Here is a 27,987-nt window from a genome sequence, read left to right as displayed (position 1 = left end):
GGTTTCTACATAGAAGCTTGTAAATAAATAGATGTCTTGGTTAATGTGTGTGCCATATAACTGCTTATGTAAAGCAAAATGTAGTTGAACTTCATGTACCGTTATCAGCAGCGCTACAGCCACGTCTTAGGGATACCTATTTTATTACTGAGCATAGTATGCTGGGACGCACCTTATCCAGATTTTTTTTTTCCCTTTCTTTTGGAGTGTGAGAGGAAACCGACACAAACAAAGGGAGAACATACAAACTCCTTGCAGATGTTGTCTTTGGCAGGATTCAAACCCAGGACTCTAGCACTGCAGAGCTAACCACTGAGCCATCGTGCTGCTCCCTTATCCTGATTCTGAGAATGTAGGATCCCTAGTGACTGGTGTGAAAGTAGTGGGGATTGAGCATGTGCACTACCACTCCATTCAATCCTAAGTGAGTGCCGTAAAGAAGTCAAGTTTTGCGTTTGCCAAATTTTTGATGTATCGATTTTAATAAGCCTCAGTATGCAAAACGGGGTGGAAAAATTTTCTGAGGCAATGACCCTTTTAGTAAAGCCCCGCCCCATTTTTTGTTTAATGTCACACCCCTTTTTTGGACATGGACATAAAAAGTGCAGGCTATACCTCTTTTTTGTCATGTCAGGTACATAGGGGCTTTATCAAGACTAGTATTTTCCAAGCCAGTCCTGATAATCCCTGTCCTACCAGAGCTGGCACCTAATTTACTGTCCCTCACTCACCACCAGCCCTCCGATCATGCAGGACATATATAGAGAAGGACTAAATTCTTCCGATGTCAGTAAAATGCTTTGGTTGTAATAGAAAGCTTCTGTTCTTTCTTCTCTTATCTCCTGCCTTTCTTGTTCCTTACTATACAGACTTCTTCAGATATGAGTGACGCTAGGTTCGTACTGCCGTTCTTCATGTCCACTTAGAGACCCAAAAAACAGAAACTCTATCCACTTTAAAAGAGGATATCTGCGAAAACCTGCGGACCCCAAAGACCTCATAGGCCTTCCCGAAATTGGCAGAGAGCACACTTTTAAGTGGAATGGGGGACGGAGTCCCAGACCGGTCACACAATGCTAGTGTAGCGTAACAGTAGCCTAATCCAAGTCATGTGACCTGCTGTCCTTCTTCAGATGTTTAGAGCAGAGGTTTTCACAGTGAAACTCATTATAGCAGAGGAAGTGAGAGCAGGAAAACAGCCTGATAGGAGGAGAGAGAGGATTTCTCTTTGATAAGATATATTGTAAAATTTCTTATAATCTCCTGTACGATTCATGTAGGCTCAGTTTGTTGCAATGCCAGTGCCCATTTAATAAAATTATATCTCATCATAACTATTACACAAAGCATTAAAATGACGACAATACTAAGTTCAGTGTCACAAAAGCTGTTTTATTGTCAATCTCTGTATACAGTGTGTTTATTTTATATATTTAATTTGCATTACATTTTACAGCTTTATGCTTTATGACTGTATATTAGTATAAAGGTATTATGTAAATTTCATGGTTTCCAGGTCTCCAAAATCATGAAATCTGAAATCCTGAGAATGTAGAGTCATCATCACTGTCAGTATAAAGGCCATTGTTGCTTCCCACAACCTCCAGCCAAACCTCCCCGTTCTGTTTCATGGCTATGATTGAGGCCCCAGAGGCTTGGTTTGTATTGGTCGCGAAGACTTGATACATGTGCTGCACAATCTTACCATTATGTTTTAGGGCAATATGAACATTTTTATTATAGACTGTAATATGGTACGTGAAGAAATATAGACCTTCTGCCGGAGCGACAAATTTTCCATTTTCTGTTTTGTAAATACTTTGCTCATTGTAAAAAACTTTTTGAAATTTTATTGGGCTTCCGGTAGATGGATAAGAAGATGACAGGCCAACATGAAATGCGTAGGTTTTCCTTGTTGCTGATGATGCCGGTAGACCTGGTAAACCTTGAAAACCTGGAGGGCCAGGAAACCCTGGTGGACCTGCTTTTCCAGGTGGACCTTGTGGACCTTGTTTGCCAAGTGCTCCTAGAAAAAAATCAATAAGTTGTATTCTGGAAATTCAAGGAATCCAGTAAGTTCTATCATTTTACAAGTTGTTCAGTTTAGACAAACCTGTCCCCATCCCCCAGTTTAGATGAACATACCTGGTTCACCTTTTGGTCCCGGTTCTCCATCTTTACCATCTCTTCCTGGAGGTCCATGCTGACCATTCAGGCCTGGTGTTCCTGGGATACCTGGGACTCCTATATTACATTCATTTTGTTTGGTTGTTCCTTGACAATTCCCTAAAACACAGTATATGGCCACAACGATTGCAAGCGGGAGAGTAACCTGTCGCATCTAAGAAAACAGAAAATATTGGAATTGTTAGTAATTTTGTGAGTAGTTTCCAGTATCAGAAAATACAGATTATCTCTTTTGTAATGAAAAGTAATAAAAGTTATTGAGATAGTGTGATGAATGGCCCAGAGTTATGTGTTTTTTTTTCACTGCCTTCTCAGATATATTTCCCTTTTGCCCTGTTAATTTACTCGATCTGATTAGCAAGATGCCAGAGATAGTGTCCAATTGTCCAAGCCTAATTCCTACCTGGAGGTAGCTTGGCTCATCCCTTTGTCTCAACCTGGGCACAGCATTGTCATGATTGTGCTAACTTCATTATTCTTAGCCGGGGCGGGGGTTGTCTAGAATCAGTGGACTGAGAGCCTTTTAGCAGACAAGCTGACTCCATAGGAGACTCTCAAAGAGTTATGGCCGTATATAGTCATACTGGTACAAGGTGAGGGGCAGAGCTGCCCACCTTGCTGACCTCATTGTAGGAGGGGGCTGAGTGGAGATATATTGTCACAGATGACAAGACCCCGACTTGTTCTTCCTGGACTGTTGGGATGTGTCACGAAGTGCTGTGATGCTGTGGAAGCTAATCCCTTGGAATAGGGTTTCTATTGCTCATGGAGATACCATTCACCTTGGACTATTCTGCTAATGGGGAGTCAAACCCTTACCACCTAAGGATTACTTATGGACTCAGAACTACTTTTGGACTCTAAAGGACTGTGCCCTGGATTTCATGAGGTGAACTCCGGAGACCCAACTGAGTATTATAATTCTGTTTCTAATCTTTTATTCTTTTTATCTTACTGCACTGTACATACCTTTCTGTAACCATATAAGCTTGTATCCGCTAGCATATATACCCATGTATGTTGGTTGTCTAGTATCGACCCTCCTGGGTTAATAAATATAAAACTTTAGAAGGCTCATCCCATATTATCGTATAAGACCCGGTCCCTCTCTCAGGGTGAGAGCGGACGGTAAAGGTAAGAAGGCGATCGCAGTTTTGCCCGTGGCAAGGCCAGGTAGGCCAGAGGCTGGGTCAAAGTGGCTTTGGCCAGGCGAGATCCTTCACAGATAGTAGTAAAGGTTTTTCAAAAAAGGGTATGGGCATGGGACATCCCTTCAGTTTGTTATGACGTCTCCTGATGCCTGTTTAGAGCCGGAGCAGTAGCATTCATTGTAGTCGGCACTCCGGATCTATTGAGCAAGTGTGGATGGCCGGCAGATGTCTGCCAGCTGCCGACGCCTGCGTAATAGAGCCAGAGTGCTGGCTACAGTGTATACCAGAACTCCGGCTCTATTATGAGGGTGCCAGCAGACATACAGAAGAGGAAGAGTCACACCTCCTGGAGGAAATTATGTCCCATGCCCAGAAATTCTGGACAGGAAGACAGGTAAGTATGATGGGATGAGGGGGTTTAGTACAGGTGACATTCATTTCCAGAAACGTGGAAAAAGAACATCATCGCAAAATCTGAAAATGTGCCAGGGATGATCACACTTTTTGTAAAGTAAGTAAGTTAGAAAGTAGGTTGGAGGAGGGTATTTAGCTTAGTGTAGAAGTATCATTTTATCCTGGACAACCCCTTAATTATTTAACTTCAGTGAATGTATAGTGAATCTGCCCTGGTCATGTGACTGATACAGATCAATTTATCTATATTTCTATTACCTATCTGTATATGTATGTATCTATTTATCTATCTATCGATCAATCTATCATCTATGTATCTGTCTATTCATCCATCTAGTTATCTATCAACCTACCTATCAATATTTCTATTTTCTATCTATGATATTTATCTATCTATTCTCTGGTAAGCTATGTATATATCTATTTAGTATCTGTCTATGAATCTACCTATTTAACTATTTATCGGATATTTACAGCAGAAGAAGAGCACATGGTCCATCTAGTCTGCCTGTATATAGGATTATTTCGAATTTATCATACAAGTGGTTCTATCTATCTATCTATCTATCTCCTATCTATCTATCTATCTATCTATCTATCTATCTCCTATCTATCTATCTATCTATCTATCTATCTATCTGTCTCCTATCTATCTATCTATCTATCTATCTATCTATCTATCTATCTATCTCCTATCTATCTATCTCCTATCTATCTATCTATCTATCTATCTATCTATCTATCTCCTATCTATCTATCTATCTATCTATCTCCTATCTATCTATCTATCTATCTATCTATCTATCTATCAATCAAATATCTATATGTTACAGATCTATCTATCTATCTATCTATCTATCTATCTATCATTTATGTCTCAATTTATTTTCTATTTATCTATGTATCTTTCATCTATCTTTTATGTGTAATAATTTTTGCTAATATTATATTTATTCAAATTTTTTAAGATGTATTTGCTTTTGCACACTATATACAATATATACAATACAACAGCAAATTGCAAGATGTCATAACCTAATATCTATGAGAATTTACAATGTAAGGTTACTTACGACTACTATTAAGTGTAGAAAATTCGGATAATCTCAATCCAGTAGTGCAGAAGTGAAGTAGTGTTATCCGTGGATTGTTCTTTCAATTGGTTTATCTAGTCTGTCAAAGATGGATTTCTACATAGAAGCTTGTAAATCAATAAATCTCTTGGTTAATGTGTGTGACACATAAGTGCTTGCGCAAAGTCAAATGTGGTTGAACTTTCAGGTAGAAATTGGCAGGATGTTCTGTTGTCACTTGTGACTAAATTCCCAAAAGGCGATTTTCCAGTCCTTTCCCGTAAGTATAAGGGTGACAGAGGACCAAGGGCTGGGCCCACAGGTCCAGCAGGTACACAATGCCACACAGTGTTTTAATTCCCATGACAAAGTTTACTGGATAAGTCACAGAATAGAGATTTGGGGAAAATATGCAACAAGGTATATCCAGAGAAGAAATACAAACTAATATGGAACAGAATATTGCAGCAAACTAACACTATACTCCTAGTTCCCACAGTTACTTAACAGGTAACAGATACAAGTCCTTTAAGAACACGGTTCTCCTGGATCGGTCCCTCGTTGGGGGTGCACCCTAAGTATTGCGCAATACTATTTGTAATCCACAGGGAAATGCTGTCTTCACTTACAAGTACAGTTATATCCTTTGCTCCAGCTCTCCACTTAACAGACAGGCCAATTTCTCAGATGATAAGGTGTCCGCGTAAGAGTCCCTTATATATCACCACGTGGACGCGGCCAAGCCGTACTTACAAGTCCTTGAGGACTTTCTCTCATATGGTCTCCTTTACCTTCTAAACTTCAGAGGTTTCCAGACTCGGTCCCAAAAGTAGCAACACAAACACTGTGTCTCCAGACTCACTCCACAGCCAGCATGGCAGTTCCTCCATCCAGCATGTCAGGTCTCCATCCAGCATGTCAGATCTCCATCCAGCACAGTTCAGGTCTTCACTGTCCCCTTAGCACATGTCTTGCTCCAACAGCACAGGACCCTCCTCCACGCACAGAGCTCACTTCCAGTTGATGGTGATGCAGATGACTATCTCCAGTTCGAGGCATCAAAATTGCAATCCCAGCACACTGCCAGGCTTGAAGGAGTCCAAAATGTCCCAGTAATTACCTCTAACCTATCTATTTGTGAGGTTGGGTTAATAAGTTGGGTTCTTGTGAAATCATAACTGATCATAAATCATCCACTAAAGTTAGAATAGCTGAAAAATAATAATACCCCCAATCGTTGCCCGCACTGATTATGGTATTAAAGCCTCGTAGGCGTCATTTTTGTGAAGAAGAATTGTAGCCACCATTTTGCTGTAGATTGCTGGGCCCAGATCTTGTTTCTATTGAAGGCTCCCAGGTTTGGCATTAATTTGTATTACAGGCTCTATGCAGTCTGTAATACACATGACGGTATGTTGCATTAGCATTGCATTAGTAATCAGAACTCCTGGGTTCAAGATAAATACTTTAAAAATAGAAAAAAAAGTAGAAAAAAAATCTATATAAAAAAAAAGGGAATAAAAAATTAAAATCACCTCCCTTTCCCTAGAACACATATAAAGCTACTAAAATATTGTGAAACAAATACGTATTAGGTATCCCTGTGTCTAAAAACCCCTGTTCTACAAACTTATAAGAATATTTATTCAATATGGTGAACGGCATAGCGGGAAAAAAAAATTCAAAAGAGCCAAACCAACAATTTTTCGCTGTTTCGCCTCTCATAAAAATTTGAACAAAAAGTGATTAAAGCAATAGACATTCCCCAAAATAGTATAACTAAAAAGTAACCTCGGCCCCACAATAAAAGACACCCTATGTATCCCTGTACACTGAAATATAAAAAAAATATATAACTATATAAGGCTGGGGCCCCACAGGACGGAAATGCTGTAATTTGCCCGTGGTAGAAACGTTGCGGGAAAAATCGCTGTGTTTTTACAGTCAGGGCAAAGTGGATGAACAATATACCTGTTATGTATGTCACTTTTGTAGATTTGGAGTAAAATAACTTTGAAGTCTTTTGCAAATGAAGCAGTTGTCCCACTTGGAATTCAAGATTTTTGGGAAAAAAAAAATGTTTTGGAAAACATTTCCAGTTGACTACCTCATGAAGCTGATTGAGAGTCTACAAACCTGTCATCAAAGCAAAAGTGACTCAAAGTGACTTTGAAGCGTCAATAGATTCAAGGGGCCACATGGTGCTGGAGTCCTGGTGTTCAAATCCCGCCAAGGGCAAAAAAACATCTACAAGGAGTTTGTATGTTCTCCCTGTGTTTGCATGGATTTCCATTCCATATTCCAAAAAGACATACTGATAGGGAAAAATGTACATTGTGAGCTCTATGTGGGGCTCATGATCTACAAAAAAGAAAAGAGTCAATAGATTTTGGGTTGTTTACCATTTTCTTGTGTTCCTTCATAGTATCCATGTCTTTAATATAAATCTACAATGTAGAGAATAGAAAAAAAACCAAGATAACCCATGGAATGAAGTGTGATATTCCAGGCATGTAGAGTGAAAGTGGTTGACTGGGGTGCTGGGATAGCTCATCATTTTTACAGTTCTGCAAAACCCCTTTAATTTTGGGCATGAGGGAACTATAACTTGCCTTGGTATTTTAGTGCCTATGGACGTGTATATGGCACAGGTCCAGATCTGTTAATGATTTTTGTAGATCTAGTTAATGTTTTCGGTTAAGCGTGATTGTTCCGGGAAAATATGAGTGAAATGTTAAATTGTTTGGGTAATGTTTTCTGGTTCTTTGTTTTTTAGGGAGAAGAATATAAAAATAGAGATTAACCACCAAAGAGAAATCAGATCTGTCCCCAGTAATCTACTGGATCTGACACTTCTCAGACACAAGCATGTTCAAAATGTGGACCCTAGTAAATGTCTTCGGAATTTTTTTTTACCATTTCTTCCTGCTGTTTAGGAATAGGAATATTTTTACTTACATGCTGAGGTCTTAAACGGATTCAATCACTTGAATGCCATTTTTTCTCCCAAACATGTAGGAATAGCCTTAAGGGGATCCTATCATTAAAACACCATTTTTTCTCACTAACAAGTAGGAATAGCCTTAAGAAAGGCTATTCTTCTCCAACCTTTAGTTGTCTTCTCCACGTCGCCGTTCGGTATAAATCCTGGTTTTCGTTGGTATGCAAATGAGCTCTCTCGCAGCACTAGGGGTGGGCCTCAGCGCTCAAACAGCACTGGGGGCGGCTCCAATGCTGCCAGAGAACTCTCCAGCACCGCCTCCATCTTCTTCAGGAACGGTCTCTTCATGCATCTTCTTCCGTAACTGGGGGTCAAACTTCTAGGCCTCGGGCAGTGCCGACTGCGCATGCCCACAGGCCACAAGAAAATGGCTGCTTACTTACTGTCTCGGCGCCGAGAAGACATCTAAAGGTAGGAGAAGAATAGCCTTTCTTAAGGCTATTCCTACATGTTCATGAGAAAAAATTATGTTTTAATGATAGGATCCCTTTAAGAAAGACTGTTCTCCTACCTTTAGAAGTCTTCTCTGCGCCACCGTTTGGTAGAAATCCCGGTTTCCTTCGTTATGTAAATGAGTTTTCTCTTAGCACTGGGGCCATAAAAAAGTCACACCACAATCCTAACCCCGAAAGATTTATCATTGTTTACGCCATGGAATAAAGCCCCGTTTCCTGCCTCCCCAATACGGTATAACACCCTCTTTGAGTCCCCCTCCAGAGTGCCTCCTTTCACCCAGAATGTTCCCTGTCCCCCTAATATAAATTATGCCCCTGTACTTTAAATGGGTTATTCACCTTTCTAATACTGATGGTCTATCCTTAGAATAAGCCATCAGTATTACATCTGCAGGAATCTGCCAGTCAGGACCCCAGCAGATCAGCTGTACCAAGACTATGTGCCTACAAGTAATAAAATGTGGGAAGCAATGCACCACTGCAGTACCTAAACCCACTGCTACACACTGTATGGCACGCGAGCGGCGTGGCTCCTGGGATTGTTAACATTACCTACAGCCACGCTGTCCTGGAAAAGCTGATCTGCTGGGGTCCATGAACAGGCCATCAATATTAGAAAAGTGGTTGTCCAGGAATTGGAGCAACCCATGTGGTGGGTGGGGAGGTGTAAAATGTATTTATTTATTTTTAAAGAGCATCTTTATATCCAGCATGAGATGATGATATGTCTACGACAGCTCAATCTCTATATACTGTATGTGAATACAAGTCAAACCACTGTCGTATATGCAGCATCTTACTTGGTAAGGATTCATGTGAACATACTCATCACAGCTACAAAGCAATACTGGTAATGGTCCATATACTGGCCGATATACATGAAGACATGATGGAACAAAAATACTCCGCACTGGTATACCAGCGCCTATACCCTACCTCTACATGCTTCACCACATCAGGGCTTCATCAGGAGAGGCCATACATACCTGGATATAGTGCCCTTCAATGTATATTAACACTCAGTGATGATGCCCTCTTAGTCGCCACCATACTGTATAATGTCCCTAAGTGGACCCTTATAGTATTATATCCTGTAAAGTGGCCCCACATAATATAATGCTCTCCATACAATTTAAAAGGGTTTTCCAGTTTTTAGTATTGATGAGCTATTATTTGCATAGGTCATTAATATAAGATCTGTGGGGGTCCAACACCCGGGACCTATGCAGATCACCTGTACCGAAATAGCGATGTCTATGGGACCACAATGCAGTACCCACACTTCAGTTTGTAAGGCGAGTGAGCAGCGAGTCTCACTAAACATTACAGAAAGACGTGTTGTCTTGGTACAGGTGGCCATCAATACTTGAAATGTATTAACCCCTTTAATCAGTGGCGTAACTACCATGGTAGCAGTGCCCTGGACATTAGGGGGCCCGGTGACAGCCGCTACCGCTGTGTTTTTGTTTTATTTTAATAGGTCGTTATGGGCCCTATTTACTTACTGATCCTGGCTGGGCCGGGGTCGGTAAGTGACACCGCGGGCCCCACAAACACTATCATTATACTCGGGGGTCTTTGCAGACCCCCGAGTATAATGATCAGAGGCCCGGGAGAGGTAAGAAACATGAAAAAACACTGTTACTTACCTCTCTACGAATCTGCCAGGCCTCAGGCATTGTCTGACGTCTCTGACGTCACATGAACACGGCCTGCGTCCCGGGTCATGTGACGTCCAACGTCATTGAAGAAGGACGGCAGCGGAGGCCGACAGCGTAAGAGATGGGGGACAGGTAAGAATCAGTATTTTTTTATGTTTTTATTCCCCCGGGTCTCCGATTATTATACTCTGGGGTCTGAAAAGACCCCAGAGTATAATAATTGTTTATGGGTGTCCACAGTGGGACATAATACTGTGTGCAGGGGCCACTATGGGGGATAATACTGTGTGCAGGGGCAACTATTTGGCATAATACTGTGTGCAGGGGTCACTATGGAGGATAATACTGTGTGTTGCGGCCACTATGGGGGGATAATACTGTGTGCAGGGGCCACTATGGGACATAATACTGTGTGCAGGGGCCACTAATGGACATAATAGAGCGCGCAGGAATGCGGAGGAGGGGGTCGGTCGAGGTCTTCGGCGTTGGTGTCGTTTGGGGGGGGGGGGCAATGTCAAACGTTCATGGGGCCCTGCCATTTCTAGTTACGCCACTGTCTTTAATGTTTTTAGTAGCTCCTCACCAACTAATGCCACTAAGTGGACCACATAGTATAATGCCCCCCGTACACAGTTTAATGCCACCTTACCAGCTCCACACAGTCCAATGTCCCCTAAGTACCATTATATGCCAATAGGGTCAGGACTATGGATGTTCACAGATAGCTTGTCCTGTATAAATATTCTCTAAAGGGCCGCTGTCATTTTATTTGCAGTAATTGTCTGCAGTGTACTGTAAAGACCTGTAGGTGGCAGTAGTATTATACAAATGATACATATACCCACAAACACAGCATTTGTCTACCAGGCTAACAACCAGAATACATATAATTATTAGTTCTATGAGCTAATCCTCCTTTGTGAATAGATATTTCCACAGCAATAAAAAGCTGGGGCTTGGGGCAGTCTCAAATAAAATGGCATTAAAGGTGATGACTACTAATGTGCTATAAAAAGTAAATGGTTCATGAAATCTTAAAGGGGCAGTCCACCTACCTAGAACAATCCCTTTTTACAAGGTAGCTGTCCTATGAGTGAATGAATCATGCCGGGAACCCGACTGGTCTACTGTTATATCTAGACAGGCAGCCAGCATACTTACATATCACACAGCATACAATGAAGTCTATGGAAAGCTATGTCATATGTGTCCTCCGAAGCTCAGTGGGGGAGATTTATTAATCCTTCTATGCCAGATTTCTAGTTTAAAGGGATGATAGCGTGGTACACATTTGGTACAAGGTCCTTTCTATGTTCTGCGACTTACTCACCCCTTGGTGCGAATGTAAGCGGAGTGGTGCGGGGCGAGAATGCCTCGACCTGACATATTTATTATAATTCATGACAGTTTTCTGCCCTGTGTTGGAAATTTACACCAATTTTATGCCTGATTTATGAAGAGGCCTCCTCTTGAGTTTTTTCCTGAGCCAGATCGTCCCTTTATTAAACCATATAATACGCCAGTCTCCTTTATGTGATCTTTATGGGGTTCAGATATGGGAACCTTTACACACCCTGTCTAGAATCCCGAATTATATAAGAACTTAATTACTACTTTTCTGACGATGGGGAGAAGCAATAGGGGGTGCAATGGTGACGGGCCCACCTAGGCCCTGGTGCTTGAGTTGACCCAAAGACCCCTGTACCATATAAGAAAGCACTGCTATTATAAATGTAACATGTTAGGCTACGTTCACATTCTGGCGCAAACCGACAGAAGGAAAAGTACTGTACAAAGTTTTGAGTATAAAATAATGGGAACCCCACTGACACCAGGCGGACCCCATTACAGTCTATGGGCTCCATGGGTGTCTTTGGGTAATTGAATGATAGAGAGACCGAGCAAGTCTGAACCTAGCCTGAGGGAGGGGTCCTGTTATAGAGTTTACAGCTTTAAGATAAATCTTTGAACAGTCTTCAGACATGAGATGACGCAACCCTGGTGCTGGTAGCCTGGTGATGTCGGCACAAGGGAGTAAAGCAGAGACACCAAGTCCTGATGCAATGTCTATAGAGTCTTGGTTGTCTGGCGCTTTCTATTAAACATTAAGCTTGGCATGGATGTGAGCTATTTCTTAGCAGAAGTGTATACTTATAGCTGTATTCCTTCATTGATAGCCATGAATTAGTCATGTTCTTTAAGACTGATGGTCACACATAATAAATAAAATCTATGTTACAATCAATTGGGACGTTTTAAAAGAACTGGTGTTTGCAAGACTATTGGTTGACGGGGTTGTCAGATCAGTCATCTCTACAATCGCAGGGACCATGGTCAGGCAACACCCATTCTTGAGATAGGAGTACACCCTTTAAAATGGACCTATCACCTGATCTGAAGAGCCCATGGATATAAATCATTTGATAGTCACTGTCACCCTGAGCATTTTGGTGTTTCGTTTATCAAAATCTGTTCAGTTATTCCAAAGATATTAGTCCTGTTAGTGTTAATGGAATATAGTGTATACTAGCCAAGTGGGTGGTAATACTGTAGTTTCTCTGGGGGTGGGGTCTTTGTGTGCTGTATATCATGTAGTCTAGTCTACATTAATTTGCATTGACACTAACAGGGCTAATATCTTTGGAATAACTGAACAGATTTTGATAAATAAAACACCAAAATGCTCAGGTTGGCAGCGACTATCTTATGATTTCTAAAGATTGAGAGTTCTCATATCCTTTGGCTAATACGGTACAAAGATACATTTTTCTTATACATATGATTTACTAGCTATAACCTGCGACTTCGTCCGCTGTCCCCTCAGTCTTGCGCGAACCACCTGCAGCGCGACCCGTGGCCCCCCACGGCCCTTTCTTTGCGGCCGGCGCTGGGCCCTCCCACAGTATCGTGAACTGCTGCACCTCTGGCCCTCCCCTTCCACCCACCCGCGCCCCCGGCCCTCCCCTTACCCCCCAGCCGTGCCCCCCGCCCCCTTTCCCCCTTTAGAGATCACAGTTACCTCCTACATCTACCCCTTCCCCCCACCACCACCTACCCGTGACCCCAGTTACCCTCCTTCCCCTTTCCACATGTGCAATCTGGCCCCCCTCCCCCCTACTTACCTTCTGCCCTCTGATGCCAACCCCCCCCTCACCCTCCCTAACTCCCCCCCCCCAGCCCCTACCCATCACCTGTTGTACCCCCCCTCCCTTAAGCAACCTGCCGATCCCTGTTCCCCGTAGCACTCACCATGTAGATGCTGGTGAGCTGTCTGTCTCGTGGCTGAGGTTCAGCGAGCATGTGCGGTCCTTCCCGTGCCGTGTGTTCCTGGCCGCACAGTTCGCGGGTACGTGCTGCTGGGCTTGTTTGGGCCTGGTGTGATGCTGCATGCTACGCCGGCCTGAGGCAATGTGTGGCCGGCCGGCATGTCAGCAGCGTTCGGAACCATGCGGGCAGCCGCCATGTTGAGGAAAGGGTCCCAGCAATGCTGGCCACGCCCACAATTCGGTGCCAACCTATGCGCTGCTGCGCTGGCGCCCTATCCCGCCCACACACCGATAGGCACCAATAGGAGTGGCGTGTAACTACCTGCGCTGACGTTATGCCCGGGCCGACAGCGGAGCAGGAGACAAATTTTGAGGGTCGCGGTGGCGTTTTGGGGTGAGTGAGACACTTTTAAAGTAGCCCATTTTTCCTTCCTGGCTAATATGTAGGTGTGTGTCAAATTTCTATGAAATCCATTCAGCCGTTCCGGTGTGATTGAGGAACAAACATCCAAATATCTAAATTCACAAACATCCAAACACACAAACTTTCACATTTATAATCATTGGGCTTTGCAGATCTGATGAAAACTCTCTCTAAGTCTTCCCTTCTTACACTAGCTTTGCATTTTGACATTCATGGCACACACACACTCGTATTGTGGGGGATCTGACTTGGCCGCTTCCAGCTGGAGCTGTCTGGATACATCTCTAGAGACCAGATTATGTCAGGGGTGACCTCAGGTTGTGTTAGACACTTCAGAGAAGAGAAGAAGTACATTTGGTAAACATTTGCTGTAGAGTCTTTCCAGGAACATTAATCTCCAAGGATCCTTGTAGGGGATTTGAGGAAGCTTATACAATCTATAGAATAGTTTCCTATAATGGTTTGCAGTCAGGAGGAATCTGTGATCTTCTCACCAAGTAACAGATAAGGAGTGCAAACACGGACATGATTTGCCATAGTCACACTCAATCATTATGTAACTTCCATGGAAGCGCCTTGTGTACTGATCAATGTACAAGAGACACATATCAGCATGCAATGCAGTGTACTTTATGGGTAGGATATGTTTATTTCTTGCTTTTATTTGGTAAAATTACATTCAGATCATGGAAAAGGTTAAAAGAAATATTCCCTATTCCCTTCTTCCCTGCCACATCTGGAACCACTTGATCATTTATATGTAAGTTAAAGTACAGGGCAGTGTCCATATTAATGTGCCCTATGCTGGATCTGTGAGAAGATTTCTGCTATATGGAAGCCATGGCTACAGGTCAAGACTAGGGTTGAGCGATCGGGATCGGAAAAGATCAGATTCCGATCGGCGATCGAGTAAATTTCACAATCGAGATCGGAATTCCGACCCGATCTTTTCCAGTGGGATCGAGATCGGAGGTCATCTCAAGATCGGCTCAACCACAAAAGTGACTTTTCCCATAGAAAAGCATTGACTAGGGTTGAGGATCGGGATCGGAAAAGATCGGATTCCGATCGGCGATCGAGCAAATTTCACGATCGAGATCGGCTGGAAAATGATCGGAAATCGGATTTTAAAATCGATCTTGAAATCTCAAGATCGGCTCAACCCTAGTCAAGACACATAGTTACACATGAGAATTCATGAGTTTTATGGAACTTCCCAAATGGAGCAGGGGTCTCCTGCAGTGCATCGCCATTATTAAGAGGTCAGAGCTTCTTGATGGGGTTGTCCTGTCCCTGGCACTCCATTGTCTTCCTCTGGTGCCATGTTTGCTGCTGCCGAATTTGCTGTGGATTTTAGGGCAGATTTCGCCGCTAAGTCCAGAGTAGATTCCTCCCGGAATTCACTTCCCATTGTTTCAATGGGAGTTAGAAAATGCAGCAGGACGCGGAAAAAAGAAGCGTCCTGTTTGATCATGCCGTGGATTCCATGGCTGATTTAGCCACAGTGTCTGCGGCTCAAGACTCCCTGGTGTTTCCGCCCATTCATCTGGGCCTAATCAGTAGTGGGAGGCCGTGACGAAAATGCCGGCGATGGAAAATGAAGAGGAGTTCCTCTTCATTTTCCACCGTGTGAACATACCCACATAGAACTGGTGATGTATATGAGGACTTCTGGCAATATGGTACTGGCAGAGGACAACCCAATGCAGGGGACAGGTGAGTTTGCTTTTATTTTAAAATTTTACAGAAATTTTACAGTGTCGCAGGGGTTGCTTCAATTCCTGGACATGCTTCTATTCCCCCTTTAATAATCCTGTTGCATTTGCCAACTCTTATTATTAACACTGGTGCACTATGCAATAGTCCTAATAAATTCCCCATTGAGTACAGTTTTCAGTCTATTTGTGGGGACCAGAAATAATTCCAGAAACATAATGTTGGAGTTTCACTTTAATTTAGTGGGAGAACAAGAACACCATGTGCTACATTTTTTTCTGCAGATTTTTGTTATTCCTTCGCAAGTGGCTTATTTACAGGCTCTTGTACATTCTGTACTCCGAGCAGTCAGCTCCTTACCAGCAGATTGGAGCGCAACGCCTGCAATTGAGATAGCCAAGAAGAAACACTTAAAAATGTCACAAACGGCACTTCAGCTCCTTCTTTCCTGGAGGTGGTTCACTTCTTGATAACACCATTCTCCATAGCATTACCCTGTTATCTCCAGATGATGTGTATTTGTAAAAATCCTTAAACCTCCCTTATAAATAAAGGCCCACAAGACCCCTGTTTTTGTGGTCTCCTGGGACTGTCGCTGCTGGGACAAAATAGATATCCATTGCGTGGATATCTAAAATATTGCAGTCTTGAAAAAAAAACTTAAATATTGGTATTTATTATGAATATATCACTTGCAGTACCACTTTTCACCACTAGTAGTGGAAAATAGTTCCTAGAATTAAAGGTATTCTACCATTAAAACCCTTTTTTTTGTAGATAAGACGTCGGAATTCGTCTCTTACCTTTAGATGTGATCTCTGCCGCGCCGTTCCTTAGAAATACCGTTTTTACCAGTATGCAAATTAGTTCTCTCGCAGCGATGGGGGCGGGCCCCAGTGCTGGAAATGCGATGTTGCACTCACTCACTGCCGCTCGAAAACAGGCTCCAGCGACGCCTCTATCTTCTGCTGGATCCTCCCGTTCTTTCTTCGGCGTCACCTCCGACGCCTGCGAAGTTGGCTCTGCCAGTGAGACACTAGTAGAGCCGACTGCGCATGCGCGCAATTGCGTCATCGGAACTATGGCCCCGTGCTGCTCCCTATCTGTTTGACAACTCTCTGCTCCACAGCTACCTAAAGCAAGTTTCGGACATGCACTGGTGGTTTGGAGTCTGCCGCATGCGCGGTAATGAAGAGGATGCCACGCAGAGAAGACAGTCTGTACTGTGCATGCGCCAGATTTTGGTACAACCCTATTTTATAATTTAGAATATCATATGTGGGATATTTTGTGACATATATTTGTGTCCGCCTAGATTTTAACCATAACCAACCATAACCATACAATATCATTTTAGTTACGTCCTTCACACCCATGCCACATACTCCTTGGGGCCTTCACCGCACATCCTAAAGAGTATTCAGACTTTACCTTTAAAGAGGACCTTTCACCACTTCTGGGCACATGCAGTGTTATATACTGCTGGAAAGCTGACAGTGCGCTGATTTCAGTGCACTGTCGGCTTTCCCGATCCGTGCCCGGTGTAAAGCGCTATCGGTCCCGGGACCGTAGCACTTTAGCGTCAGAAGGGCGTTTCTGACCATTAGCCAGAGACGTCCTTCTGCCTCGCGGCGCCAATCGCGCTGTGCTGTGGAGCGGGGAGGAACTCCCCCCTCCCTCTGCTCGCACAGCTTGTCCGTAGACTAGCATTATCAGGAGCGGGAGGGGGCGTTCCTCCCCACACCACTGTACAGCGCGATTGGCGCCGCGAGGCAGAAGGACGTCTCTGGCTAATGGTCAGAAACGCCCTTCTGACACTAAAGCGCTACGGTCCCGGGACCGATAGCGCTTTACACCGGGCACGGATCGGGAAAGCCGACAGTGCGCTGAAATCAGCGCACTGTCAGCTTTCCAGCAGTATATAAAACTGCATGTGCCCAGAAGTGGTGAAAGGTCCTCTTTAAGCATGTTCCTTCATGCCAGTGAAAAGTCACAGCACTGCTGTAAAGTGACAGCCGCATGTAAATAGATTTATAGCCCTGACAGAAAGATGAAGACTTCCTGAGGAAATGTAATTACAAGAACTAAAAGGAAACATTTAGCAGAATTCATTTTTATTGCATGGACTGTTTTCTTCCAATTCTGCTGAGATTCTGTCCATTCTGGCCAGAAATAAACAGAAGATCTTGAGGTGGTGGAACAAGACCTCCATTCTTCATCCCATAGGCCAGCCCCATCAGGTGGATAGTTTAATCTTTAATTTTCTCTGGAAACCATCAACCTCGTTCTCCGACACTTTGTGTCAATATTTATGTAAAATGAGATTTACGGAATAATCGCTTACCAAACATTCCAGCCGCGTACCGTAACGAATGGAAGGAATGGCTTGTGGGTGGAAGGTAAGGTTCTGAAGATCTCTTCAAGGCATGACTGCTGTTTAATAACCTTCTACCCCCATAGTCTTCATACTGGTCTATAACAATGGGGGGTAATAATTGTTAAATATTATATATTTACAATATTCTCTAGCAGACATGGGGTTAACACTCTACTGACATCATATCTGTTGTATTTTGGGTACATGGGTGCGGTTAGAGTACACCATTTTAGAAATCTCCCTACATAGCTGTAACATGGAAGGTAACACCCACTCTCATGAATATAAATGAGTGACAGACACACACGTCGTGGTCGTCATCCATGAGGGGGATCCATGGGGAATCTATGGCAGGTCTGTCTGCCATCCCTCTCTGTCATCCTGGACAAGATGTCGTGAATATCCCAAGTCCACCAACCAGATGACAAGCATGAACCAAGCTGTAACTACAAGATATCCAGATGATTTAACTTCTCTGAAGATGTAAGCTATTGACAATTGACTGATATTTGTGTTATTTGGACATTTTCCCTGTTCCTGTGTTTTCCTTCAAGATATTAATAAACCTCTACACTGTTTTATAACAAGCTGACTTCTTCCTATCGTGGATAAGGCCTTCAACACGTGACACAAGTCTATCCCACAATTTCAAGGCTAGGTACGGATATTTAACAGTGGATACAAGTCTCACCGGCAAATACAAGATATTTAACAGTGGCGAGCCAGCCTTCCTCCGTTACTTCATGGCTATTTAACAGTGGCGAGCCCAGCACGGTTGGTTTTTTCCTGTTTTTCTTGTTCCGTTCACTTGCAATTAAGGGGGATGAGAGGAGTATTTTGCAAGTTGTATGAATTGCAAGATTCAGGAAGACTTCGAAAAGAAACTTATATTGGTGAGATACAGATGACTGTTGCACGTGTTATATGATACGGAAGCCTGTGTGAGGAAAGCCTGTGAGGAAATACAGAAGGACCACAAGTGCCAGACGTACTGAGACGTTCTGATGACAGGGACCAACTGTTCCAAGGACAAGCTAAAGGTGAAGCTTTCTACAGTGGTGAGTAAAGATTTTACTTTTAAAGTATGGAAAAATTAGAGTCATTGTCTAAAAAGTGTAACGTTGAGTTTAAAATTGTGTCTAGTGACAATTTAGCGAGTATATGGCAAGATTTGTATACACAATGTAAGCAGGCAAATTCTAAGATTGAAAATAGAATTTGTTCTACAAAAGAGAAGCAGGTATTTAGGAATATAGCTTCTTTGGTAAAGATTTTTAATGACGTGGTAACAGAGAAGAAATTAAGTAATAGTATGCATAAATCTGTTCAGACAGATAATGAGAAATCTCAATATGTTGATAAAGAGCACCATGTGGCAGTAATGGCCATAGATGGTGAGGAACAAATGATACAAGAAACTAAATTGAAATTAAAATCTCAGGAATATTTGATGAATCTGAGTAAAGCCATTCCCACATATGATGTAAAGATCCATGTGTGTAGAAACTCAGAAATTTTTGAAAGCCATGCAGAGAAATTTGATCTATCTAATGAACAAAAAAACAAAATGTTTAAATTATGGCTTCCTATTGATTTTACAGAACGTTTGTCTGCAAAAATGTCTTATGATAATGAGTCAGATGAATGGTTAAAAGACAGTGATGTGGAGAGATTAAAGAAACTAATCTGGTGCACTAGAGGTGACAGCATGCCAACACCTGACATACTGAATGAGATAAAGATTGGCAGAAAAGAATGTACTTTTGCGTTCATGTCTAAATTTGAGAGAACATACAAAACTGTCATTCAAAAGGTGAACTCTTCATCTATGGTGAAAAGTTTTGTTAAAAAGTTCAAATTCTTGGATGCAGTCACCCTTGCCAGTGCCTCAGATAAGAAGACTTTATTTGAAGCTGCTAGTTTATTGGACATGGCCAGAAGACATCAGAAACATATGTCAAATGTAAATCGAGTATGTCCAAAGCAAAAAGCAAAGCCTATTAAGAGACATCTGTCAAATCATGTTAAAGTGTCCCCTATTTATAGGAGGCAAAGTGACAAAATCTATGAGAAACGTAGGAAATTACATGTTGCATATAAACCATATGCCATGCAGGAAAGTCCACAAATTGAAATTCCAGTATTAACTGAAATTAAAGAATTGCAGCCAACCAAATATATTGATAGTCAAAAGATTGTATCTGGGAATGTACCAGTTGTCTCCAAAATGTCAGATCTTTTCAGTAACCCAATGGCATCTGACCTGTCTTATATTCTTAGGAAAAGGGCAAGCTTGGCATTCTCTCATGACCTGGCGAGGCTATTATGGATGGACGTGTTGACAGGAAGTTCATGGGTTTAACTTAAAAATATATATCTGAAAGGAGGTCAGGGGTTGAATTTAAAAGTATCTCTGAAGGAATGACTGTCTATTGAGATTTACTTATGTACTATTTGGCTATATAAAGAGAAATCCCTTTTATATGAGGAGAAGTCCAATGATCAGGTATAATCCACATGATTATGTGATGATGTTTATAAATAATCCTAATTATGCTATTGTGAATAATACTATGGATCATATTATATACAGTATATATATATATACACACAGGAGGAGAGTCTCATGTGTGGTGACAGATTTTCGTCATAGTCCACTCTCTAGATGCAGAGAGAGAAGGAGCATGTTATATACAATATATGAATATATGACATGTATATGAATATATGTACAATATATTAATATGATCAAATAGTATTAGGAATCCATAAAGTTATTAAACTTTCCATTGGTTAAAATCAATATTGTATTAATTTGGTTTTTGCTAAAGTTTATCTATTTTTCAGATCAGAAATGTCATATATGGAAAAATGGATCAGTTCAATCAGTGATGTCCGTTCATTCATCATTCTTTCCTTCTAGCTAAAAGAATGCATGGAGTGTCTAACGATTAATGAGTAAACAAATTAACATGGTGTGACTAATAACAATGCATGATAAAGTGATAGAAGTTCTAACTTACCTCAAGCATGTTTTTCAATAGTTTCATGTAAAGTCCATGTTTTTAGGATTTTCAAGTTATAATCCATTTTGTTTAAAGGCATGTAACTAGGCATGGAGCTCTTACTTACTGTGAATTAAGTGTTCGTTCATGTGGTCAGTTGATTGACAGCAACACATTGTGACCTGTGACCCTGATGGGCTGGTCAGTATAAGTGTTAAGTGTTATGTGTCGAGTCGACTGGTGTATACAACAGATCTGTGACATCACAAATAGGCCTAAGAAAATCAGGATGCATCCAACAAGGAAAAAAGGAAAATATATCCAACAAAGAGACGTCTATTTTCTTTCTACTGTCTATTTTCTTTTTCTACTATTTTCTATTTCTTTCTATTTTTTATCTTATATGATCCTCTATATTAAATTGGGAAATTAGCAAATATATGTGAAATCCATTGAAAGGAACCTCATATGTTTATACCAAGTGTTTAAGTCACATGAGCTGAGAGAAAAGGTGACAGCTGCACTACAAAGCAAGGTTATTTTAGGTGAACATTCTGTAGGAAAAAGTAGCTTTTGAGAAGATACAGATAATCTTCAATATATTTGTTCAAACCTGACATATAATAAAGGTTTATTGGGGTAATTGGATCATGGGATAATAAATATATTAGTTATGGTGGGAAAATCTAGTTAGCTATAGTTTTATTGTATTATTATTGATTATGTATTCTTACATGTACGCACACACTTGCATACACTTACACACATCAACATCTACAAACATCGGGAAAACATAAATGTCTTATATGCAAATGAGATACGCTAATCATCTTCATGAAGGGAGAGGTATATGGGATATCAAGAGTGATAGTCTCTGGTTTATTCTTTACACTTCTGATTATAGGATGTGACATATTTTGAAATGTTTATGATTTATATACTTATTTCATATATATGGTGTTCACATACAGCCAGTACACAAGAATATATACAGTTAAGTTTAAAAATAATGTATTTTTACATTTGTGTCTTAGCAGAGTCAAGTGTGTTAAGTCTTGTCTCTATTCTTGGTATTGGAGGTATCTGAAAGGTGAAAAAGGTCACAGGAGTCTGTGAAGAGACGAGGTGTTAAGAGGAAACTTTAGTCACATAAGTTTTTATGAATAAAGGGTTAATATTGTGTCTCAGATAAAGAACACAATGATATTTAATAAAGTAATGTTCAAAATAAAATTATTTCTTATTAAAAAAGGTAAATAAAGTGACTAAACTTTAGAAAATGTATGATAAGTATGATAACACATTCATATAGGAATATATGTTTAGTATAATTGGTGAAAAGTTCTAACTAAAGAATAAATATAGTGATTGTCTATAGAATGGTAATTAATGAGATCACATTATATTTCAAAGTCATGTTGCAATTTGTCATCACAAGTAAAGTACACATACATATTCATACATATAGATATAAAGATATATATATGTTGATATATGATGTTTATATAGATTATTGTATCCAAAGTACTATTATCAGATAGTTTGATAAATGTATTGAATATCAATATTTTATAAGTCAAATATAAATATTGATACAATATAAAGAGAAGTATGATATATAAATGAGTGGTATGGTACACTGTGATATTATAGTTTAGTTAATTGCCTAATTTGGCTTAGTTATTAGGGAAAGAAAACTTTTCTTCAATCAAGTCCAAGATTATGATAAAGTTTGATATCAAATGTTAATAAAAAGACTTTAACAGTTACAAGAAGAAGATGTGCGGGAAAAGACAAAATCTGAAGGTATGATGCTATATGCTTAAGCTTATGCCAAGGACTGTGTTTAAAAATTATTGCTGGAGTTTGGAACCTTTGATCAACAGATGATTGGACAGATATAAAGACGTCCTCATCAATGTTTGGTGGAATCCTTTCTATTTCAAGACTTCAAGTTGTTTGGTGAGCAAAAGGGTTGTGAATGATAGAACCCGAACACAGAAATTGTGTATCCAAGAGACTGAGATTCCAGGACTGAACCTTACTGACAAGCAGCAGGGATGATGTCAGAATTCACACTTGCCTTGCTTTTGCAGTATTGCTCCAGAAGTGTCACATGATTGTACAGTGACAGGTGGTCAAGGGAATTACCAAAGGAAACTCCTCTACAGTCTATGTCTTGGTGAAGTGAAACATATGGACTTTGTTGTTATATCAATATCTTCTCAATATGAACTTTAATGGAAAATGTTATAATATCTGCACAACACGGAGGAAATCTAAAGGACTTTAAGTCAAGAACTACATTTGTGGTAATAAGCCTTCTATTATGACGGAAAAAGAGATGACCAGAAGACCAGACGATGAAAGAAGAGCCTTCATCAGGTGTAGGTTAGATAGTGGATCAAATTGTTTCCATCTTTGATCACAGTTTACCATAACATAACATTTATTAATGTCAAAATGTATTGCAAATTGATGAAATTATTGTTACATGGACAATCAATGAAAATTAAGTTCCAGCAAAGAAGAAAGAAGATATAATCTAATTGTATGAATATTGTTGTATGGTATATCTTGAGAGTTCAAACAGATATTTCACTCTCAAAAGGGGGAAATGTTAAATATTATATATTTACAATATTCTCTAGCAGACATGGGGTTAACACTCTACTGACATCATATCTGTTGTATTTTGGGTACATGGGTGCGGTTAGAGTACACCATTTTAGAAATCTCCCTACATAGCTGTAACATGGAAGGTAACACCCACTCTCATGAATATAAATGAGTGACAGACACACACGTCGTGGTCGTCATCCATGAGGGGGATCCATGGGGAATCTATGGCAGGTCTGTCTGCCATCCCTCTCTGTCATCCTGGACAAGATGTCGTGAATATCCCAAGTCCACCAACCAGATGACAAGCATGAACCAAGCTGTAACTACAAGATATCCAGATGATTTAACTTCTCTGAAGATGTAAGCTATTGACAATTGACTGATATTTGTGTTATTTGGACATTTTCCCTGTTCCTGTGTTTTCCTTCAAGATATTAATAAACCTCTACACTGTTTTATAACAAGCTGACTTCTTCCTATCGTGGATAAGGCCTTCAACACGTGACACAAGTCTATCCCACAATTTCAAGGCTAGGTACGGATATTTAACAGTGGATACAAGTCTCACCGGCAAATACAAGATATTTAACAATAATGATTCTAATATTTAGGGGGATAAGTGGTGCAGATTTTTAGAGTGGGGTCTGCTTTGGCTACAACTAAAAATGATATTAGTAAATTGACATGGTAAAATATAATGTATGGTAAAATAAGTTTCGATTTAAATGGAGTTTATCAGGTCCATATAGCCTCCCAAACCTTGTAGGGAGCTGTAATAGGAACAGAAACATACCTTTGTGTGCATAGATAATAATCTTCTAATGGATATGCAAATCAGCCGGCAAGTGCTCCAGGGGTGGATGTAATTTTCTAGATTTGCCTATAGACCACCACGAATGTTCCAGCTCTCCTCTATAATAGCCATCCATTGCCGTCCTTTTAGCCATTACTGGCTTTTCAGTCTCCACCTGCATCACGGCTATCTGTTGACAAATCTAGCAAATAAGGCCCACCCCCAGTGCACTTGCAGACTGATTTGCATACCCATAAAAAGATGATTCGCTAATCTGTATGGGGAGCTCCTAACTCTTCCACAATGGGGGAAAGGGAGGAAAGAAGGGTCAAGCATGTGAATTTGAACATGCCCATTTTCCGGAAGATACAGCATACCACTAGAGGAGGAGTCTTATAATGGATCACTCCCCTTTGCCCATTCAGAATACATGCACACCAAGCAGTGTGTGTGTGCATGTGTATGGGTGGGTTGGGAGAGACAGCTCATGGTCAAACAAGGATTTAGCTGGCAGTTATCTATAGTTGCCCATACACCTTCAATAGCTATGGGCATTAGGTTATCAGCAATTCCTTCTGACTCTTCCATACACATATACTCTCAGTGTGGCTAAGTGTCTATGTGTTTTCAGTGGAGAGAGTGGAGTAATCTTCTTATCTGTCAGGAGGCTCCATGCAGATAGGATAGTCAGATGGTCACGTCAAAATTGGCAAAAATGCTCAATTTTCTTTATTATGTATGGCCAGGCTCCTGATATATGGAGCTTTCACTTATACAATATGTAACCTGACCTTGCAACATATGATAAGATCATATCACTATGTTATTCAATTTGTTATAACATTCCATGTCTCTTCAGAGTCAGAGGTGCATTATATAGAGAACAATACTATATAGATATATCTACAAATTTAATGAAAACTGCCCGTGTAGAGAATCAGTTACACATATGGTTAAAACTAAAAAACATAGGTGCAATGAGTAAACCGGGGAATGATAGAAACGCGTTGTACCGCGTGGTTGTTACTTAGCAACCAAGTAACTGTTACTGTTTAACTGGTTCTTCAGCTGCTCAGATACAAAGTAGGAGGCGTGAGAATAAAACCACAGGAACCCTTCAACGACTCATCAGTCTGTATTGATGTTCTGGTAAAGCTTCTCTTATTAAAGGGTTAATCCACCCAGAAACACCTCCTGACAGTGAACAGACTATTGGGACTTGCGAGATGGACCCCCACTCATTTCTAAAGACTGGACTCACCAGTCACCAAGTATAGCGTTGTGCTATATTAATCCAGGAATGCCAGTAGTAGTCATACCCAGAGCTTAAAGGGGTATTCCAGCCACAAGTTACTTGTACTTCAGCTATCTCTGACAGTCCCATTGAAATGTACGATGAAGGGGCATGCACTTCTGATCACCGCCGCAGGAGTGTATACTATCTTCTATACGTGAAATGAAGGGGATTTGAGAAAAGGCTTTTTCCAAGCCTGAAATGCCTTATCTTATTAAAGATCTGTATCTATTATCATCAGATTCTGAATGCCGTACTAAGTGCCGATTCTCATTATTCATCCTCTTCATCTTCCAAGAGGGTTTACATTATAATGCCTGCACACAGTATAATGTTCTCTTTGGTGCCCCCACACAGTATATTGTTCCCTAAGTGCTCATCACATGATATAATGTCTCCTTTACAGCTCCAACTTGTGGCCCCAAGCTATCCCCGACTGATTAATGTCCTCCTCCAGTTTCCCCCAGTTTAATGTCCCCCTCCATCTGCCACCCAGTTTAATGTCCACTCCTTGATCTGAGACTAGCTTAATGTCCCCCCTTCATCTGCCACCAATTTGATGTACCCCTTCATCTGTCACCAACTTAATGCCCCCCTTCATCCGCCCCCAGTTTAATCACCCCCTACATCTGTCACCAGTTTAATGTCCCCCTTCATCTGCCACCAGCTTAATGTCCCCCTTTATTTGCCCCCAGTTTAATTGCCACCCTTCAACTGCCTTCACTAATGGGGTCCATGTGGTTTCCACATGAAACATGCAGAGAGAAAAGTGCTTGCCGCACTGTCCTGTAGTATCCAGAATAGCTCCGCCCACACAAGAGTCTGATCACATGATCATGACATCACCAAAGGTCATTTAGCCCACTAAATTATAATAGGACATTTATCCTACCATTTAGCCTTTACCCTACCCTGACAAAATTTGTTAACAGCAAAACACTTCAGGGGCTTAGTGCCTGTAACCTATCCGGGGTGATGGGACAGCAGTATAAAATCGAGATTGTCCCGCCAGATCGGTACATTGGGAGCTATGCCCACGTGGAGTGAACGTCGCAACGTTTTACAGTCCCTGCAAAGTGGATAGGATTCTAGAAAATCCCATGCACACATTGTAGAAAAAAATAGTAGAAACGGTGAGGATGAAGCCCCATGTTGCAGAAATGCAGCTTTGTTTGTTGCAGATTTTGCTGCGATTTTTTGAGCCAAAGCCAGCAGTGGATTGAGTAGAAAGTAGTATACAAACTTCTTATATATTTCCTATTCCTTTAATTTAAAAAAACTGGGTTTATGAAATTTGAGCCCTTAGCCTTAAAAAGTAACATTTGATAGAGCTGGTGTATAGACAGCTGGGCAGGCTAAACATGGACACTTTCCCACCCATATTACAAAAGTGCTGCAAGTGATGTAAAATTGCAAAATGGGGCAAATTTTAGCACATAAAAGCTGTGAGAAGGTGACAGGCAGAGTGACAAATCTCCCTCAGGATTCTGACACATGTGTGGTCCCAAGCTCGTTACTGGGCCGTAAAAGGCTACAGAACCTGCACTTTAGGGCAGATCCTGGGAGTGAGAGAAGGCGCCTGGGCCTGTCCTCAAATACTGAGAGTTTGCTGAGACTGTATTGTGCTATTTTGTTTGTTCGAGTGGTTGGCAGTAAGCCACATGTATAGTTACTTTTTTTTTTTACTGTTTAGTTAGTGCTCAGACGAGCAGGGTTTTCTTTTACTTTTTTGCTTGAAGTTAAGGATGTATTTTATTTTGCTTATTCTGTACCTGAAGTGAAGGTTTATTGTTTTGCTGTTTTTTTTCCCAAATAAACCTGTTTGCTCCAGACATCGTGTCCCTGTCTCTGACCGGTTGGATCCGCACCAGTGCTGCTACCGAGCTACCTTCCCCACAAAGCTTAAAGTGTTCCAAAACTGTACTCTGCAACTTTTTTTTACATTAGAATTCTAAAATCCAGGGTTTGATAAATTGTGTCGGCCAAACAATGATATAGGTGGGATTGGCTGACCATCTAATGGCTATGGTGGGGCCCCAACTCATCCCATATGGCAGATGTAGGGGAAAGTAGGTTCAGTTATTGGATTTCAACATACCTAATGGTATTTTAACTACTTCTCCTATAGAAGACTGATAATGTATTACAGCAGTATTTTATGTACATTGAGTGAATAGTAAATCTGCCGTGTCCCTGAACAGCTGCTTAGTCCATGTAACTGCCTGCTGTGTCTGCATGTAATGGGAGGATATAAAGTATGGGGGATATATTGTATAGTCCTGTCCGGTTACATTCACCCGGGGGGGCATTTCCTGCCATATAATGTAGTGTGACGTATCAGCTCAATGTGTTCCTTGCACACAGCGTTGGCACGGGAGCATACTGCTTGGCATCGCCTATGTGTGGATGATGTATTGCCTCACTGTTCTGGCCTGCTCTCAGGAAACATGGAGAATTAACATATTAACTAACCGAGATTTCATCAGAATGGAATGCAACATGAGGTCACCTGAGAAAGGTAGGTTATATAGCAGCTCCTCCAGGAATA

The 27,987-nt window shown here is 41.1% G+C and overlaps 1 protein-coding gene across 1 annotated transcript; it reads right to left on the bottom strand.

The window, feature by feature from the left end:
• Window positions 1-1,526: 1,526 nt before the first annotated feature.
• On the bottom strand, window positions 1,527-20,862 carry LOC142194133 (complement C1q and tumor necrosis factor-related protein 9A-like). Its single transcript, XM_075263150.1, has 3 exons — window positions 20,749-20,862; window positions 2,146-2,341; window positions 1,527-2,026 (listed from the first exon to the last, which is right to left on the bottom strand). Exons 1-3 carry the CDS (start codon window positions 20,773-20,775, stop codon window positions 1,527-1,529), a joined length of 723 nt encoding a protein of 240 aa, XP_075119251.1. The 5' UTR covers window positions 20,776-20,862.
• Between the last annotated feature and the right edge of the window lie 7,125 nt (window positions 20,863-27,987).

This window comes from Leptodactylus fuscus, chromosome 2 (genome assembly GCF_031893055.1).
Source record: "Leptodactylus fuscus isolate aLepFus1 chromosome 2, aLepFus1.hap2, whole genome shotgun sequence".
NCBI classification, from domain to species: Eukaryota; Metazoa; Chordata; class Amphibia; order Anura; family Leptodactylidae; genus Leptodactylus; species Leptodactylus fuscus.
Note: the sequence above shows the minus strand (reverse complement) of the source record. Positions and strands in the feature narration are given on the sequence as shown.